Source organism: Osmia bicornis, chromosome 2 (genome assembly GCF_907164935.1).
Source record: "Osmia bicornis bicornis chromosome 2, iOsmBic2.1, whole genome shotgun sequence".
Taxonomy (NCBI): Eukaryota; Metazoa; Arthropoda; class Insecta; order Hymenoptera; family Megachilidae; genus Osmia; species Osmia bicornis.
Window position 1 is genome coordinate 8,953,749 of NC_060217.1, and position 18,510 is coordinate 8,972,258.

The following is an 18,510-nucleotide window of genomic DNA, read 5'->3' on the forward strand; positions in this document are numbered from 1 at the left end:
TATAATATAACTAATTTAGATTTGTATTTACATCGATTAATATTCAAGTAAACATTACTCTTCTTACATTCTTACACGCAAAATCGTCTTATGGGGGCCCTAGGCGGCCGCCTAGTCTGCCTAGGGCCAGGGCCGGCCCTGGTCATGCTTACCTAAACTGTTTATATTACACAGTAATATATATTTTTAAACTATGTTTTACGTGTTATTCCGTCGCTTTTAGCGATAAATTAATCTATTTGTGATAAAAGAGATTATTTTTCCACTTTTAAAGTACCGAGCTTAGTAACTTTAATTCTTTTCTCTGTTATAATTATTATTGTATTTACGAATTAGGTAGAGACGATTATATAAATTGGAATAATACGTTAAATACGGGATTACAATATAAAATGCCATTAATATTCTACAGTTTTATTGTTTCTTCTATAAACGTAATATGAAACTCTTGGAGAATTTCTGTTCTCCGCGGTTCGTGCAACTTTCAGAGGCTTCCGTCATTTTACAGAAAATCACCTATCAACTTCACGTAATAAGCTTCTGACGTAGAACCCAACAATTACGCAAGAGAATTGCAATGATGCGATCGAAATCTCCGTAAATTGTATAATACTTTACACGATCATTTCACGATAATAATCCATTGTGATAATACTTTTCGTTCAACTTAATTTTGTAATAATTATCAAGAAAACATGACAAATATTTATTGTTTTTAGTATAAACCATTTAATATTAACAATTTTTATATAATTAAAAATAATTTAACGTTTCTTTCCACCCTTCTTTTGACCCTTGCGACCTTTTCTGTCATTTCTTTTGCGCTTCTGTTCCAGTAATTTCCGTGCTTTTAGAATTTGCTCTGGTCTCTTTAATTCTTTATTTCCTTTAAGTTTTTCCTTTGTTTTCTGATTATGCCGGGCCCAATGTGTATTAAATGTTGTTTTCACTGAAATGTACGAAAAATATATACAATACATACATATATAAATAATAAACAATATTAAATTGTAATATCTTATTCCCATGTACATTTCCTCATTTGTGGAGTTTCTTCTTCACTGTCATCATCACTTGCAGCGTCGGCTTTGCTTTTTTCTTTCCAAGCTGAATAGCGATTTGATTTGTAACTAGCAGGTATCCAAACTCCAGACTCTGTACGTATTTTTTTAGCCTTCGTATCCTTTAAAAAAAATAGTTAATTTAAAATTGTATATTGTTATAAACTGTGAGTTATACATTCATTAACAGACACATACGTTATTAATGGTAACCATTTTCTTTTTCTTGCGATCCCATTTTTTGAGCTGTGCATGAAGACGTTGAGATTCTTCGTTATCCGCAGTTAAATCCATTTGTACTTTTTCTGCTTCCGTATTGAAAGAATTAACAGCTAAACTGTAAGAATATACATTGGTGTTACTTATTAAAAATTAAAATTATTAAAATGGGAAACTTACCCTTCTTCTGTATGTTTATCTGGAGCAGAATATGGAATATAAAACTCTTCATCGCGCGTTACGGTTCGCTTTTTCTTTTTAGGAGGTTTATACAAATTATCAGGATTTCTTTTCTTTGGAAGAACAATTGTATTAAATGTTGCGTGAATCTCATCCGCTGTACTTGAGGGAAGATTTACTTTCTTAAGTAAATCTAGAATGTATTATTAGTTATTAAGATGATAATGATGATGTATTATTAAAAAAATACAATTTCCTTGTTACTATTTGTATTTACCTTCTGAATTTTTCTTAGATGTCAATTCTTCTGCTTTTCTATAAAAATTTTGAATATTTTGTTTATGCAGCGTGCGTTTTGTCTTCATGACTTGATAATCTGTAGAGGATGCTTTAGCTCCAATTTCAAATATCGTCTATTAAACATTAAAATTTACTAATATGTCGTAATCAATGTACGTGGAAATCAAAAATATACTCACTCCTTGTGGTCTATAATTTACTATTTTCGACAGTAAATTCATAGTATTAGAAGAAACATCGGAATATTCTGGTATAACGCCTGCTTGATTAATATGCAATTCTTTCACTCTTTTAATACTTTCTGACGAAGCTGCTGGTCGCGATCGAATGTACTGTTTGTATGCGTTCTCACAGACGTTCTCCATATTTGTCTAAATACGAAATATAGAAAAAATGTATAATTGCAGTATTAATATTTCTAACCAAGAACATTGAAAACACATACAAGATCTGTAGAAGAATTGTGCCAATTTATCAATTCAGCAAGTTCTTCTTCTATCATTGATTGCGGCATCTTACCGATAGCTCCATCGGTATTTTTAACAGATCCAGAAGGCGGAATAACGCATAATGGACGACTAAGGAAAAGATGCAAATCTACGAGATACGCATATTCGTCTGGACCTATGATATTGTAAGCGGTTCCAGTACGACCAGCTCGTGCACAACGTCCTGTTACAACAAATTGATAATGTTATAAAATTTGTTTAAAACATAAAATACAATTTGTACACTCACCTACTCTATGTACAAAGAGCTTCGACTTAGCAGGAAAATTAAAATTGATTACATTGTCTAAATGGGGAATATCCAAGCCTCTGGCAGCAACATCTGTTACTACCAATACTTTAACTTTACCAGTTTGAAATTTAGCCGCATTTATCTTTCGAGCTGATGGATCCAAATTAGAATAAATAAACGTGTTAGAAATTCCTGCTTTATCTAATACCTGTTAATAAAATAGAATTGTTATGTATGAAGAGCAACACATTAATGTTAGATTTTATACTTTTAATTATATACCATATGAACATATTCAACATGATGCATTGTTGCAGCAAATATTACTGTCTGAGAATCATCTTTAATAATATTTTTTAATAAACATAACAGTACTGCAAGTTTCTCTTCAGGTCGACACACTATAAATGAAAGTGTTAATTCTTCAGGTATTTTACTGTCTACATCCAAACGTAATAAAACGGGATCAGTTAAACCAGCTTTTGCAAAGTCTACTAAGACTTTGGGTAATGTTGCAGAAAATAATAATGTTTGTCTACATTCTGGTAATCTATTTGTAATTTCATTAATCTGTTCACCAAAACCCATCTCAAATAATCTGTAATATAATTTATAAGATAATTTATATCATTCAAGAAAAATTAAACATGATTTTAGAAAAATTCTTCACCTATCAGCTTCATCAAAAACTACATATTCAATGCTATTTAACTGTAAATCCATTTCAACACATAAGTGTAGAAATCTGCCTGGTGTTGCCACTAATATATCAGGATTTCCATGAATTGTACTGAATTGATTTTCCATACTATCACCTCCTAGAATTACAGCTGCTTGTAAGCCTGTGAATCTCCCTAACTCTTTTATGAATTTTAATGTTTGCAATGCCAATTCTCTAGTAGGTGATAAAATTAAAGCCCTTGCACCAGTTTTTGCTTGCCTGGCTTTTAGTTTTTCAAATAAGGGAATTAAAAAGCAAGCAGTTTTCCCACTACCAGTTCTGGCCATTGCAACCACATCACGTCCTTCTAATGCTAAAGGAATTGTCTGTGGAAACAAAATGTATAATAAAGCACAGCTTGTACATGTCAACAATAAAACTGCACAACTTACTTTTCGTTGTATAGGTGTTGGTATTTTGTATCCTCTCTTTAGAATACCCTTTAATACAGGGTAGCTCAGAGCCATCGATTGAAAACCTCCTGACTTTTTACATACTTTCTTTTTGATATTAGTAATTTCATTCTCTTCCTCATTATCATTTATTTCTTCGGGGTCAGCAAACCCCTCAATATGTGTGTCTTTCATTCTAAGCATTTACATATATAAAATAAGGTAACTTGAAAATCTAACCTTAAATATAAAGCATTGAACACGTGATTTTGTATTATAATTAATGATTATTGGATACGGAAGTTTTCAGATTAATTTTATGATAGTAAATACCATCTAGCAATACTAATTAGGTCACGTTTTGTAATAATTACTATTCCATACAACATTAATGTTTTCCTCATTTATAAATACACCCGTTTATTGGCAATCAGTACTGACAACATTATAAGAATAATCGCAATGCAGAACATATGATAAAAATGTACTTCCATGATAATTTTTGATATTGTATTTGCATATTACATATTAGTTATTCTATTTCATTCACATATTCTTTACAATTTTTAATTTTCAAAGCTAAGTTTAAATTAACCAGTATAAATTTTATTTTTAGGATATTGGTATTTCTTGATACACACTTGAACATAGCAAAAGTGGAAGGTTTCGGCCATTTTAGTTGAATTCGTCTTCTTTATAATTCAACATGAAGTAAGTGAAAATTTTATTCAGATAGGCATCCAAAGATTAAAGTATAATCGTTTAAAATGCCCTCAATTTGTCCAAATAAACATGTCAATAAAGCATTTTTAATGAATATGGTGTAATTCTTTTCAGGATCGGTCTTTGTGCATACAGTGGATATAAAATATATCCGGGCCATGGTAAAACCATGGTTAAGGTGGATGGAAAAGTATGTTCAATACAGTTTTTACGTACATACATACCGATTTATTTTGATACTATCAAATATTTGTTATTTTCATTAGTTTCTATTACTGTCATATGTCAACCATAACCTCTATGGCAATTTCAGACATTCACGTTTTTGAATTCAAAATGTGAGGCAGCCCATTTGATGAGACGGAATCCACGAAAAGTTACGTGGACCGTATTATACAGGTATCTATACTTAAATATTTCTGTATTATTGAAAATAAATAGTAGGCTAATGTAATATAATTTCAAAATACAGACGAAAACATAAGAAGGGTCAGGAAGAGGAACAAGCAAAGAAAAGGACCAGACGTACGCAAAAATTTCAACGTGCTATTGTAGGTGCATCACTTACAGATATATTGGCAAAACGTAACATGAAACCAGAAATTCGTAAAGCACAAAGAGACCAGGCAATTAAGTAAGTATAATTTTATCAATAATAACATAAATTTATAATTTATGTGATAGACATCTGTTCCACAGATGTGATAATATGTATCACATTAGCTTTCAGAATGTCTTAGAGCAAATGTCTGAATTGCTTCACCCGGAATTGTATATGCTCTTTACACTGTCCGGTTTTTGCGGGTTCATACATGTTTAATATTTTCATATGCTTCATCAGTATCTTATTTTTTATATTTGTGTTCAATTTTGAATTTAGAGCTGCAAAGGAACAAAAGAAAGCAGCGAAAGCAACAAAGAAAGCAGTTGTTGCTCCTAAGGCTAAGGCTTTACCAAAACACAAAGCTGCAAAAGTAACACAAAAATCAGCCCCCCGTGTTGGAGGAAAACGCTAAATTCTGATAGTATATAAATAAAAATAAAATTTAATTTTAAAAAATCATCTTTTAATTTCACCTAAAAATACTAATTAATGTATGAAATACTGAAACGTTTAGACAGGTTTTCATAATTTAAAATCTACATAAAATTAATATCTTTTGAAAAACACTTTCATTTATGTAGAAGTTTAATTGTCATTTTATTAATTATCGATAATTTCATAATACAATTTTAATATTTTAGGAACAAGTTCATTTTTTTTGGGCTAGCTCTTTTTTTAGTAAAGACAACTTCGTTAAAGCTTCATCTCTCCATGCGCGTCTTTCTTGCAGTTTATCCAATGGACACATTTCATTTAATTCATTACTTATTTTTTCCGCCATTTCACCTTCGAATTTAGGAACTGGACCAAAGGTCATGCTCACATCGTAAATCGAATTCTTATAGGTTTCGCAATATTTCTTCATTCCTGAAATAAATTGTAATAATATCATACAATTGTTTAATATATTTGTCTAATTTTAAAACATGTACCTTCAGCATTTAAATGAGCGGCTTCAAAGGAACCAAGGAACGCATATCGCATTCCAAGACCTTCACTCATAACTGCATCTACATCCTTTGCGCTTAATATTCCATCAGCTACTAATCTCCATGCTTCATTTAAGATCGCATATCTAAATATGCATTAAATTTTTCATCAAATAGTTAAAAGATCAACAAAGTAAGGAACATTACATACTGTATTCGATTAAGCGCAAAACCGTCAATTTCCCTAGAAAATACGACAGGTTTTTGACCTATTTCGGTCATGATAGCCTTTGTTTGCAAAGGTATTTCAGCACGAGTCCAGGGTGCGGGCACAATTTCTACAAGCGGCACATAGTACGGAGGATTCACCTGTTTCAAATAATAAATATTATTTACATGACTGTTTTTTACACATCTTTCAATTGGAAATTTCCTTTTGTCATCCGATCATAGTAGTACGTACAGGATGCGATACAATTATTTGATCGCGATGTTTCAATTTTTCGCTGAATAAAGATGGACGGAAAGTAGACGTTGAAGAAGATAGAATAACTTTGTTATCTACAACATTGTCAAGTTCATTGTAAACCTTAAGTTTTAATGGTAGGTTCTCTGGAACACATTCCTGTATAAGTTTAGCTCCTTTTACACTTTCAGCCAAATTTGAAGATCCTGTTAATGATTATATTATTTATATTATTAATTTTGCCAGTAATTCATAATATACAAATGCATGGACGCAAAAAGTGTAAATGCGAACCTTTAATTAATTTAAATTGTTGATCTGCATTAAGTGTCCCTCTTAAAAGACCGCCACTTTCAAGGCGCTTCAATTGCTGATGAATATCGTCAAGAGCTCGGGTGATTTGTTCTTTAACGATATCATAAATAGTTACTTCATACCCTACGCTGGCGAATAGCATTGCCCAACTGCGACCGATCAGGCCACTAAAATAATAATAAAATATTTTTATGTTATAAAGCTAACTCATTCTTCATAAAAATATGGAATTCCGAAAGGTCACGCATACAGAGGCACATGTAATTTTCCTCTAATCGTTTTATTCTTTTACTGTTATCTTATCGAAAAACTTATTCATAGAGTATCAGTAAATGGGTTTTAAATGAACAATCAGTTAAAAATATTTTAAAGATAAACGTAATTTTTATGGTTTGCAATCGATGTTGAATCGATAAATGCGAGGTATGTGTTAATTCTTTCATGGAAAATGATGTATAGCAGTTGAAAAATATTATTTTAATCCATTACTTGGGAAAACCATTCTGAAAAAGTTCTTATTATATGTAGTTAATAAATGTTTTATAATTGATAACTGATTAATCATTCATCAAGATAATAATTCAAAATTTTAATGCCAAATTTATATTTTAAATAAAAAGAGAAATTATGTTGTATATGATTATGTATATAAAAAACTATACTACTTATTTATTTCTAATCGAATAAAATATAAAAATAAAATTATTGAATATTTCTGATTTACAGTTAAATAGGATGCAAAGTTTTTAATTTAATTATATCTTATTACCTGCCAATTATACCAATTTTTTCGTTTTTATACGACATCGTTAAACAATGGAATCACTGTGAGAGTAATTTAAAAAGTATACTTTATAGTCTCGCGATATAGTCTGACACGATGTAACTCACCATTCTAATGCACACGTATATATAATCATAAGATAACCCCACCATCACCTTCCATCGTGTATGTAATTTGTTGTTCGTTCTAGAAGACATGGTTTCAATTATATTAAATCCCCTCTATTCGTACCATTTAAATTGAAAAAACTTGAATGTGTAATATAATGTAAGCGCACGCACATAACATATGTGCGAATCCACATAATTGGAATTGAACGCATAATCATTTACAATTAATCAATCAATAAATATAATTAATGAATTTCCAATATAATTATTTATATAACTAATTACACATTAAATTAACGTGATATCGAACGAGATTTTTGTAGCGCTTATTACAATCCTTTTTATTTGGAAAAAATTATTCGTAAGAAATGATTGGTTAACAGTATTGAGTTGGACGGGGAAAACCCTACAACTACCATCAAGGTTATGTTTTGACGTATTAAGATAAATGTTGGTGAGTATACTTACCAGTATCACAAGAACTGTGCTCTATCGTCAAAGTGTTTTATTTTTTAAGTTTTGTATATTGCTCGTCAATTTTGTTACAACAAAAGCACCGAACGTTTATTAAGTTGCGTGATATCGTTTATAATAATACACAATGCCTGAAGTATATGAAAATTATATGGTTTTAGAAAATGTTTCTGAAAACCGTAATTTCTTTCCTTATGAATATGGTAATTGTCAGCTTAATTATAATCTTTGTCTATTAAATAAATTCGTAAAAATATTCTTCTGACAAAACAGTGATAATAATATAAGAAAAATTTATAACATTATTAATATTACAATGTTTGATACTTAATGGAATACATTAATTAAGTTTTGATATTTCATTTTTTAGATTTGCAGACAATGAACGCTCAAAGTATGTGTAGTCCATTTAGTGAATCTCAAAGGACTTCCTCGATGTCACCATTAACTGAAAATGAATTTATGTCATTAAAGAATGCAACAGGTATTTGTAATATGTAATTTTTAACATATTTTTTCTTTAAATAGTCTTTCACATAATAAACTTTAAACAAAATATACTGAAATACCTTTATGTTCCTTATTCAAGCTATTGGAGAACCACATTTAATAATTCTGGAGCAGCCAATGGAAAAATTTAGATTTCGATATAAATCAGAAATGATAGGGACACATGGAAGTTTAGTAGGATCAAACAGTAACAGCAGTCGGAAAAAAAATGCACCAACAGTACAAGTATGTATATATATATATAAAATATGTTATAATAGATGATTAAAGGTGGTAATTATGCATGAAAATGTATGTGTATTTTGAAACATTTTTACTTATAATATAAACAGTTAATGAATAATTTGAATGTATCATTTAGTTGAATAATTTCATGGAGACTGCAATAATTAGATGCACATTAGTTACATCTGATGAAGGTCGAAGAATACCTCATGCACACAGATTAGTGTATAGAGATGGTGGTGTTGATTATGATGAGCCATATCATGTTAAGGTGTCCCCTGAAACTGGCTATATTGTAGCGTATGTAACATGATATATTTATTTACTAACTTTAAGTAGAATTATTAACTATAAATATAATTAAATGCTTAACTATCATTGATTTAATATCTAGATTTCACGGAATGGGAATTATACATACCGCAAAAAAACATGTCAGAGATGAACTTATTCGGAAGATGAGAATAGAAGCTTTAGAAAGAAATAAAAGGAGTAATATAAAAGCTACTATTAGCACTCGAGAAGAAGCTCAAGTATGTGATTTTATTATTTTATATATAAACACTTAAACATGTGTTTTAATTTTACTGAATGGATATCTTTACAGATCAAAGCTGATGCTGAATACTACCAAAAATGTATGAATTTGAACAGTGTCGCGTTATGTTTTCAAGCATTTATTGTGGATAATGATAACATTATGAGACCAATAACAGAACCTGTTTATTCACATACCATCAATAATCTCAGTAAGTAAAAATCTAAAGTACATTTGTGTTGTATATAGAACATACATTTAAAACAATAATATTTGTAATTCACTAGAAAGTGCATTGACTGGAGAACTTAAAATATGCAGAATTGATAAACACACCAGCTGTGTTGAAGGAAATGAAGAAGTGTTTATACTTGTAGAAAAAGTAGGAAAAAGTAAATATTATTTTGATCGTGGAAATCAGTAATATAAAGTAATTATAATATTTTAACTTAATATCTTCTTTTTATTGCAGAAAATATTAAAATAAAATTTTTTGAACTAAACGAAAATGATTGTGAAGTTTGGTGCGCATACGGACGCTTTACGGAATTGGATGTTCATCATCAGTATGCTATTGTATTTCGGTACGTTATAACTTAAGTTCATTGAGTAAATGAATTCTGAATGATCTTATTATCCACGAATTTGTATATGATTTTTTTTACAGAACGCCGGCATATAAAGATCTTAATATTACTTCACCAAAAGAAGTTTTTATTCAATTAGAACGACCATCTGATGCAGAATGTTCTGAACCAATAAAATTTACTTATAAACCAAGTGACAGAATTATAGGTAAATGATAAGCGACTATAAAGTAGTTTGAAATATATATAATTTATGTAAAATTATTTTTAGGCAAGAAGCGCCAACGAATGTCTTACTCCGGAAGTTCAGAATTGTCACACATAGTTCCAACTTATAACAGTCCCGTCGTAGATAATATATCAGAAATCTTAAGTGGCGATAGTCGGGATGTTTCTAGAGAATTAAAAAAATTACTTTCTGAAGGTTGTTCTTCGCCACTGCATAAAAATCTCTTTGAATGTATAGACTATGAACGTAAGTATGAAATGTGCTGTTTTCCAAAGATTCAAAATTTATTGTTAAATAATTTTATTTATATATTTTTGTAGAATATTTACCATTTATTGAAAACGGTGATGAGAATATGTTGACTTCCGATGGTCCGCTAATTAGACAGGTATATATTCCTTTCTGTTTTAATTTAATTTAGTAGAATTTAGTTTAATATATTTGTAAACCATTAAACAACATGAATTCTTTACTAGCATCAAGATGATACAATGTTCCCCAAAAATATACTTACTGAAGTGATAAAATGTATGAAAATGAATTCAGAAAATATGAAGGAATATATTCCAAAGCTGCTTAAAGATCGTTCTACCTATGGGGATTCACCATTACACGCAGCTCTTCGGTACGGTCAACATAATATTGTTAAATACCTTCTAATGTTAATAAGTGCTGACAAAGATTGTAAGTCGCTTGTAAATGGACAGAATAGTTCGGGAAAGGTAAATATGTAAATTACGTTAATATATAACACTATAGTATAATTATTTTAATACAAAACATTTGATTTAGACGCCATTACATTATGCTGTCTTACAAAACTTACCAGAAGTTACAAAAGCGTTACTCATGCTTGGAGCTGATCCAAATCGAATTGATGAGCATGGATTTTCTCCACTGCACGCTGCAGTGAGAAGTAAGTTAAATAGTTGAAAAATAAAATAAAAATTTAATTATCTGTATTCTTACATGGATATTTTAGTTCCAGAAGGTGGCGCCTGTGTTGATGCTTTATTGTCAGAGAAAACAGTTAACATTGAATTACCTAATGATGCTGGATGGAGAGCATTACATCTTGCTGCAGAAGCAGGATCGTACGATGCAGTATGTTTCCTTGTTCAGGCAGGGGCAAATGTAAACGATACCGAGATGTCTTATGGTAGGACAGCATTGCATATAGCTGTAGAAGGTGGACATAAAAATATTGTTGAATATTTGCTTAAAAAGGTACATTAATTTTTATTTTAACCTATTTATCCAATCAATGGTTATTAATGATATATGTTTTTGTTCAAAACATTTCCTTTATTACAGACAAATATATCTGTAAATAAAAGAAACTTCAGTGGAAATACTGCTTTACATACTGCAGTTGTACATTCCGGAGCAAGAGCAAAAGAATTGTGTGCATTATTAATACGATATGGCGCTGATCCACATATTCAAAATCATAATCGGGAAACAGATAATGTATGTATTTCTTCGCAGTATACACACATAGTTTATAAATTGAATCCAAACGTCGGGCTTATTCATTTTATCAATTCAACAGGTGGACAAAAGAAAAGGGCCTAGTATCAATATAAAAGAAGAAATCGATTCGGAAGATGAAAATACAGAAGGAACTACTGGACAATCATCGTTTGATTTGGCCATGAACAAACCAGATGTAAATTACGTTATTATGTACATACGTATATGCACACATTATTTGTTACTTATACAAATAGGTTCAAATAAAAAGTCAATCAAAGAAAAATTAATATCAGTTTCATAGCTGATTATATGTGGTAAGTTCTTATGCTAAAAGATATTCTTTTCCTACAGATTTTGCAGCTTTTTAATGGGAAGACCGAAGACACTGCGAATCAAATGTGTTCAGTTGCTACAAAATTAGAAATCGAAGATAAGAATTTACTTACAAATTGGTTAAACAATGAACACAAAGAAAAGTTATCTACTCTTTTAGACAAAACGCAAGGTTGGAAGAAACTCGCAAAACATTTAAATTTTGAATATTTCTTAAAAACTTTTGAACAGAGCTCCTCAAGTCCGTCTTTACTTTTATTAAATTATATTGACGTAAGTTATATATTTCTAAATTCGAACTTAATTCAAATTTTATAATTTAAATTTTAACCAAGCATTTATTAAAAAAATTTTTAGGTGCAGGCATCATTATCTTTAATAGATATGGAGAAATTGTTAAGAGATACCGGGGAAGAAGAAGCAGCAAATTATGTACATGAAATTTCATCCACATATACGTAAAATACATCTCTTCATTTTCAAATGTATTTGTATTTTGTATATCTGTATATTTATAAAATGCCACATCCGTCTATCTGTCTCTATGTTTATCCACTTTCAACTCGTGAACCGCTGGACAGATTTTGACGCAGTTTTCACCGTTATTTATCAAATTTCAGGAAAACTTTTTTTCTTTATAAAACATTTGATTAACCATAGAGGTGTAATAAGCAAGCTCTTTCTAAAACGAACTTTGTCATGTACCGAAATCCAAGTGGGCGAAGCCGTGGGCAAAAGCTAATATGTCTATAAATAAATAAATAAGTTCATAAGTGAATATATATACATAAACAATTATTATATAAACCATTATTAAAAGATTAATCTATCTCTAAAGATCTTCAATATGTATAGGAAAATACTGTAAATGGTAAAAATAGTTCTGGGAAAATAAATATTTGCTTTTTGTATTAAAATCTTACATCTCTTGTTAAGATATTTTTGAATTACTTTAATTTAATTTTTTATTAAGAATTGCATTTTTTATCATGTCTGATTAATTTATGTTCACTATATAATACATACATTATGATACATATATATAATTCATGTATATTATACTTTAATATTTAGTATACATATAATATATAGCTTATCATTACGACCTATCAAATGATTATTATTGTAATTAATAAGTTCCGATTTTATAATCGGAAAATTTTTATGTTGCATCACTGAATATCCTTCTGTGACATCCTGCACATCTTTATATACGTATTTATGTATAAAGTATGAAACATAAAGAGAAACAGCTGTTTTGTATAGTAAATTACAGTGTTAACATATTTTGTTTTCATGCAAGAAAGTTTACATCGTTTTGGTGGTTATAATAAACATGTTTCCAGATTTTTAAGCTTCTAAATAATATATACGAAGTAATAATATCACTTCTCATATAATTGTTATTCTATCGATATTGAGTATTGAAATGATTCATATTTACGAGAGATGGATCATTTATAATTTCATGGGAGGGATATTAATTTATATTTGTATTGCAGATAAGAGTATTGTTATTTGCAGAATACCTAGTAGTTAATTAAGATAAAAGAAAAAATGGATAAATTAAGGAGAGCTTTGAGTGGAAATGATCAATGCGATGAAGAAAGCGGTATTATTACACAGGTAATTCATTTAAATAAGTTTTAATTATGTTAATTTCGTGATACATGTTTCATTACATTTTACTTGCATAAAATTGTTATTTTAAATGCTCACAATTATTAATGGAAGACTGATGTGGATTTTGTGGTAAGCATATCAATTTAAAAAATACAAACTTTATATATTTCAACAATAATATTTATTAGCAATGAAAATGTATTTATTTCACTTTCAAAATATATTACAAGATACTTTTGTTTTTAGGTTATGGACCAAAGTACCTTAAGTTGGTCGACTCGGATAAAAGGTTTTGCTATTTGTTTTGTTGTTGGCATTCTATGCTCTTTCCTTGGATCTTTTGCTTTATTTTTACATAAGGGACTTACAATATTTGCTGTATTTTATACATTAGGAAATGTCATCTCATTAGCAAGGTAGAAAAACAATTTCTAAAATTTGATATAAGAATTAAATGAATTTATTTCTACTTTAGAAACTTTCAATACTCTGTTTTAATTATAAGCAATATTTACACTATTTTGTAGTACATATTATACTAACAATAATAATATTATTTATGTTATTCTTAGCACATGTTTCTTAATGGGTCCATGCAGTCAATTAAAAAAGATGTTTGCATCTACAAGAATTGTGGCAACTATTTTAGTATTTGTTGCAATTGGAATGACACTATTTGCAGCTCATGTGAGTACAGAAAAATGAATATTGGCATTTATAAATACTATACCAACAAAATATTGTTTATTTAATATGTATATTTTTAGCTCAAGAATCCAGGACTGGCATTGTTGTTTATAATTATTCAATCACTGGCAATGACATGGTATTCTCTATCTTATATACCTTATGCACGTGATGCTGTCAAAAAAACTGTGGAATCATGTATTACATGAAAAGATTTGCAAATTGTGCAGTCAAATATTCCACTTAATATGTATATTAAGAGTTATACGTTGTTCTCCACATTGCACAGATGTTATATGAATTCGTCTGAAATTTGTTTGAAGATGCAAAATATAATAACAGATAAATACAAATATGAATAAGATATAATATGGATCTATTTCAGCAAGATTCTACTACAATATGTCTATACCTCATTGGAAATACAATGAAAACGTTTTTAAATATATACTTAAAATTACAATATTTTATAACATTATTAAAAGCAAATGAATCTATTTAATTTATATAAAATATATAACATACTAATAATACTGCTTTTTTTACAACACCTACTATGTAATCTTTGTACAGTATTAATAATTTTGTACATTAAATAGATACTAAGTTATTTATTCTATGTTATACAAATTATCACTTCCTATTCATATTTATTATAGACTTTTTAAATATAAGACTTTTATTAATATGTATCCTACTAGTTATATGTATATGCATAATGCATCAAATAAGTAATATGTATATTTTATTTTTTAAATTGGTATTTAAAAAGTTAATTTTTCTACATTCTGCACGCACAATTGGATCTTTAAACTCAGGTCTTAGAATACACACGAGTCTACGTTTCTTTCTACATATATGTTTCAAACAGTAATAGAAAAACAGAGCTTTTAGTTCCCTAAACATCCAGATGAATAAAAACAAGGATTAAATTATCTAACGAACGGACTTTTTGGGAAATTGACCTAATCCCAAGAAAAATTCTTGACCTAATCCAACCTAACATATTCGGGTTCTCGCATACTTCTTGTAGCTAAGATATAAACCTTTAAATTGAGATTTCGTGCAGTTTAATTTAAAAATTGAACGTTAAATATTGAACAACCAACCATATACCGTTGTAATTTTAACCACCAATCGTAAGGCAATGTGTTCTTTCGTCATACGAAAGAGGAAGTCGTAATTGGATGAAGATAAACGATAGTTTTCGTCTTTTCGATCAACAGCAACAGCAACAGGTTCTTCAGTACAAAGAAACTTCTTCATCAGCCATTGCGTATTTGACCATATTTGACGCGCGGGTCGTGATCACTGTGTAGAAGTCTGATGATTTATGATTTGATCGTTTTCTTCTAATATTTATTGATATATTTACGGTAAATAATATGTTTTAATCATTTTAAATATTTTAAATTGTGTTGTAAGTAGAGATCATGTAACAGAAAAGAGCTTAAAAGAATAATGAAAATAACCGTTACCAAACTTACATTTGAAATAACGTCTTATTTAAACATAAATTATAACCTGTAGATTAATGTGTTTTACAATACATTGCCAGCAAAGTAATCGTAAACATTTTTTTGAAATTATATAACTTTTAACAATATACAAATAATTTTCTTGTTTCTTTTTGAAACATTTTGAAGTTTCATTGAATACTTCGATCTTACAAACGTATTTTAGGGATACGTTTTTTTAAATATTGTTTATATTTTTCAGAGAAAGATATTCTATTTAAGTTGAAAAATGCCTGCATCAGAAGCTGATTGTCATAGCCGTAAAGCTGTCTTCAAATTTAATAATAAACATGAAGTGAGTTAATTATAAAGTGTATCAAATTTAAATATTTATTAAATATTATACCTCTAGTAAAATACATATTTCAATATATGTAAATGTTGTTTACATAAGAGTCATTGTTTATTACATAACATAATTTGTTATTATAGGAGGCACGAAGAAGAAGGAATGAAATATCAGTAGAATTGCGTAAAGCTAGAAAAGATGAACAGTTACTAAAACGGCGAAATTTAAACATTGGAAAAGAGCCACAAACTCCTGTAGAGGATAATAATCTTTCACCTCTTACAACATCTATAGATGAAATCTTTGATGGTATGAAATCTTCAGATGAAACAGTTCTACTTCAAGCAACTCAAGCATGCAGAAAGATGTTAAGTCGAGAAAAGAATCCTCCCATTGACAGCATGATAAAACGAGGAATTGTTCCAAAATGTGTTGAATTTTTGGATTGTCACCATAAGTATATAAAATACAGTAAATTTATTCCATTTCGATCGCGGCTACGAATTTCTTTTGTTATCTGCTTCAAATATTTTTCAGTGCTGCATTGCAGTTTGAAGCAGCATGGGCACTGACTAATGTGGCATCAGGAACATCGGAGCAAACTCATGTTGTTGTTAAACATGGTGCTATACCAAAGTTAGCAGCACTCCTTAAATCTGCATCACCTAATGTTGCTGAGCAAGCTGTATGGGCACTTGGAAATATTGCTGGAGATGGTCCAATGGCTCGTGATCTTGTTCTTGCATACGATACTATGTCACTTTTATTAGAGTTAATTAAACCTGATATTTCTGTATGTATGATATATTTATGTTTACTTCGATATAGGTATAAAGTTATTATTCAAATTTACTATTCATATAGGTAACGTTTACTCGTAATATCGTATGGACACTATCAAATTTATGCCGTAATAAAAATCCACCGCCTCCGTTTGAAATTGTACGAACTGCTCTACCAGTATTAAATCGTTTGCTCAGCAATCCCGATAAAGATGTACTGTGTAAGTTAATCTTGCTTATTGCATACAATTATTAATATATATTTTTAATAATATGGTATAATATTACAGCTGATGCTTGCTGGGCCCTTTCATACCTCACCGACGGTTCTAATGATAAAATACAAGCGGTTGTTGAATCTGGAGTTATTCCAAAGCTTGTAGAATTACTTTCTTCGCCTGAAGTTACAGTTCTAACTCCAGCACTTCGTGCAGTTGGAAATATAGTTACAGGCAATGATATGCAAACAGATGCAATAATTTCAGCAGGTGGTTTACAACATTTAGGATTACTACTGCAACATCATCGTATTAATATTGTTAAAGAGGCAGCATGGACTATCAGTAATATTACTGCTGGTAACATGGAACAAATTCAGCATGTCATTAATGCTGGTCTGTTACCACCTTTAATACACGTTTTACAATCTGTAAGTCGGTTATATTTCTTATTATATGGGTGATTATTAACATTACACTAATTAATATTGAATTTCTATGCAGGGAGATTTTAAATCACAAAAGGAAGCAGCATGGGCTGTAACAAATTTAACTTCTGGCGGATCAGTTCAGCAATTAGCACAACTAGTACAACTAGGAGTATTAGCGCCATTTTGTAAGCTGTTAGAAGCCAAGGAGTGGAAAACGGTACTTGTTGTTCTAGATGGTTTAACTAATATTTTGAATGCGGCAGAAAAAATGGGAGAAGTTGATCGAGTGGCTCTTATGATAGAGGAAGTTGGAGGTATAGATAAATTGGAGGACCTTCAACACCATGAAGTAGAAGAGGTGTACCAAAAAGCTATAGCGATGATAGATACGTTCTTCTCAGATGGGGTAAGCGAATTTATAAAGTTTTTATATTTAAATAGTAATATTTATGTGTGATTAATAAAACCTATCTACAGGACGCCGAGGAATCAGTATTAACATCTGCAGCAGTAACTGACGGCCAATTGGAATTTAAACCAACTGAGGATACGCAGAAAGATTTTAATTTTTAAAATTTCTTTTTGCTCTATCCCTTCCGTTGGTTTAATCGATTTGAAGCACACTAATATATTAAATGGCGTATAAGTAATTATAAAAGTTTAAAAGTTAAAATCAGAAAACTATAAATTTACCGTCTTTTGTCATCTAAGACAGATATTAAACACAATTTTTTGTCTTTTTTTTGTAATTCTTTTCTGATATTTTGTGTATCCTATAATAGTGTAGTAATTGTTTTATCGGTTTTTTTTCGTATAGCCAGTTTTTAAATTGTCATTTATTTTCAGATCATTTCATTCCTGGCATATTTTCCAGTTTGAGTTATATATTTCGTGATTTTGCAGCTATTATTTTACCTTGCTGTTTTATGTTTCTTCCAAATATATAATATCTACAAAAGTAGTTTGTTTTTAATTTAATTGTCTCTAAAACTTTACTATTTGTTTCCGTATTTTTATTTTACTAGTAAATTTCATAAATTGTTACA

General features: G+C 29.6%; 6 protein-coding genes across 8 annotated transcripts; 4 read left to right on the forward strand and 2 right to left on the reverse strand.

Annotated features, from left to right (window-relative positions):
• Nucleotides 1-398: 398 nt before the first annotated feature.
• LOC114882956 (ATP-dependent RNA helicase DDX54) lies at nt 399-4,043 on the reverse strand. The gene is made up of 12 exons (XM_046290215.1): nt 3,948-4,043; nt 3,615-3,854; nt 3,172-3,548; nt 2,784-3,099; nt 2,499-2,709; nt 2,206-2,432; nt 1,940-2,131; nt 1,738-1,873; nt 1,461-1,653; nt 1,260-1,398; nt 1,033-1,183; nt 399-949 (listed from the first exon to the last, which is right to left on the reverse strand). Exons 2-12 carry the CDS (start codon nt 3,816-3,818, stop codon nt 765-767), a joined length of 2,331 nt encoding a protein of 776 aa, XP_046146171.1. The 5' UTR covers nt 3,819-3,854; nt 3,948-4,043; the 3' UTR covers nt 399-764.
• Nucleotides 4,044-4,236: 193 nt separating this feature from the next.
• LOC114883009 (60S ribosomal protein L24) lies at nt 4,237-5,397 on the forward strand. Its single transcript, XM_029200292.1, has 5 exons — nt 4,237-4,325; nt 4,452-4,527; nt 4,651-4,736; nt 4,810-4,971; nt 5,218-5,397. The coding sequence occupies exons 1-5, from the start codon at nt 4,321-4,323 to the stop codon at nt 5,351-5,353; spliced, it is 465 nt and encodes a 154-aa protein (XP_029056125.1). The 5' UTR covers nt 4,237-4,320; the 3' UTR covers nt 5,354-5,397.
• A 111-nt stretch (nt 5,398-5,508) lies between these two features.
• LOC114883008 (lambda-crystallin homolog) lies at nt 5,509-7,557 on the reverse strand. The gene is made up of 6 exons (XM_029200291.2): nt 7,421-7,557; nt 6,631-6,818; nt 6,334-6,542; nt 6,082-6,239; nt 5,874-6,016; nt 5,509-5,808 (listed from the first exon to the last, which is right to left on the reverse strand). The coding sequence occupies exons 1-6, from the start codon at nt 7,456-7,458 to the stop codon at nt 5,591-5,593; spliced, it is 954 nt and encodes a 317-aa protein (XP_029056124.1). The 5' UTR covers nt 7,459-7,557; the 3' UTR covers nt 5,509-5,590.
• Nucleotides 7,558-7,644: 87 nt separating this feature from the next.
• On the forward strand, nt 7,645-12,839 carry LOC114883007 (nuclear factor NF-kappa-B p105 subunit). 2 transcript variants are annotated; one of them, XM_029200290.2, is made up of 18 exons: nt 7,645-7,999; nt 8,390-8,503; nt 8,609-8,754; nt 8,891-9,054; nt 9,149-9,287; nt 9,362-9,503; nt 9,580-9,684; nt 9,765-9,876; nt 9,960-10,087; nt 10,151-10,354; nt 10,429-10,496; nt 10,585-10,830; nt 10,901-11,024; nt 11,091-11,335; nt 11,423-11,578; nt 11,661-11,777; nt 11,936-12,190; nt 12,275-12,839. In XM_029200290.2, the coding sequence occupies exons 2-18, from the start codon at nt 8,401-8,403 to the stop codon at nt 12,377-12,379; spliced, it is 2,559 nt and encodes an 852-aa protein (XP_029056123.2). In that variant the 5' UTR covers nt 7,645-7,999; nt 8,390-8,400; the 3' UTR covers nt 12,380-12,839. The 2 variants fall into 2 exon arrangements, with proteins under 2 accessions (XP_029056123.2, XP_029056122.2); XM_029200289.2 differs by lacking the exon at nt 7,645-7,999 and adding an exon at nt 8,006-8,222.
• A 185-nt stretch (nt 12,840-13,024) lies between these two features.
• Nucleotides 13,025-14,841, forward strand: LOC114882968 (vesicle transport protein SFT2B). 2 transcript variants are annotated; one of them, XM_029200218.2, is made up of 6 exons: nt 13,025-13,293; nt 13,420-13,543; nt 13,652-13,669; nt 13,787-13,956; nt 14,113-14,227; nt 14,308-14,841. In XM_029200218.2, exons 2-6 carry the CDS (start codon nt 13,475-13,477, stop codon nt 14,434-14,436), a joined length of 501 nt encoding a protein of 166 aa, XP_029056051.1. In that variant the 5' UTR covers nt 13,025-13,293; nt 13,420-13,474; the 3' UTR covers nt 14,437-14,841. The 2 variants fall into 2 exon arrangements, with proteins under 2 accessions (XP_029056051.1, XP_029056052.1); XM_029200219.2 differs by lacking the exon at nt 13,652-13,669 and having other exon boundaries at nt 13,028-13,293.
• A 592-nt stretch (nt 14,842-15,433) lies between these two features.
• On the forward strand, nt 15,434-18,209 carry LOC114883006 (importin subunit alpha). Its single transcript, XM_029200287.1, has 8 exons — nt 15,434-15,603; nt 15,947-16,039; nt 16,177-16,490; nt 16,571-16,826; nt 16,898-17,036; nt 17,106-17,464; nt 17,538-17,870; nt 17,942-18,209. The coding sequence occupies exons 2-8, from the start codon at nt 15,974-15,976 to the stop codon at nt 18,035-18,037; spliced, it is 1,563 nt and encodes a 520-aa protein (XP_029056120.1). The 5' UTR covers nt 15,434-15,603; nt 15,947-15,973; the 3' UTR covers nt 18,038-18,209.
• Nucleotides 18,210-18,510: the final 301 nt, after the last annotated feature.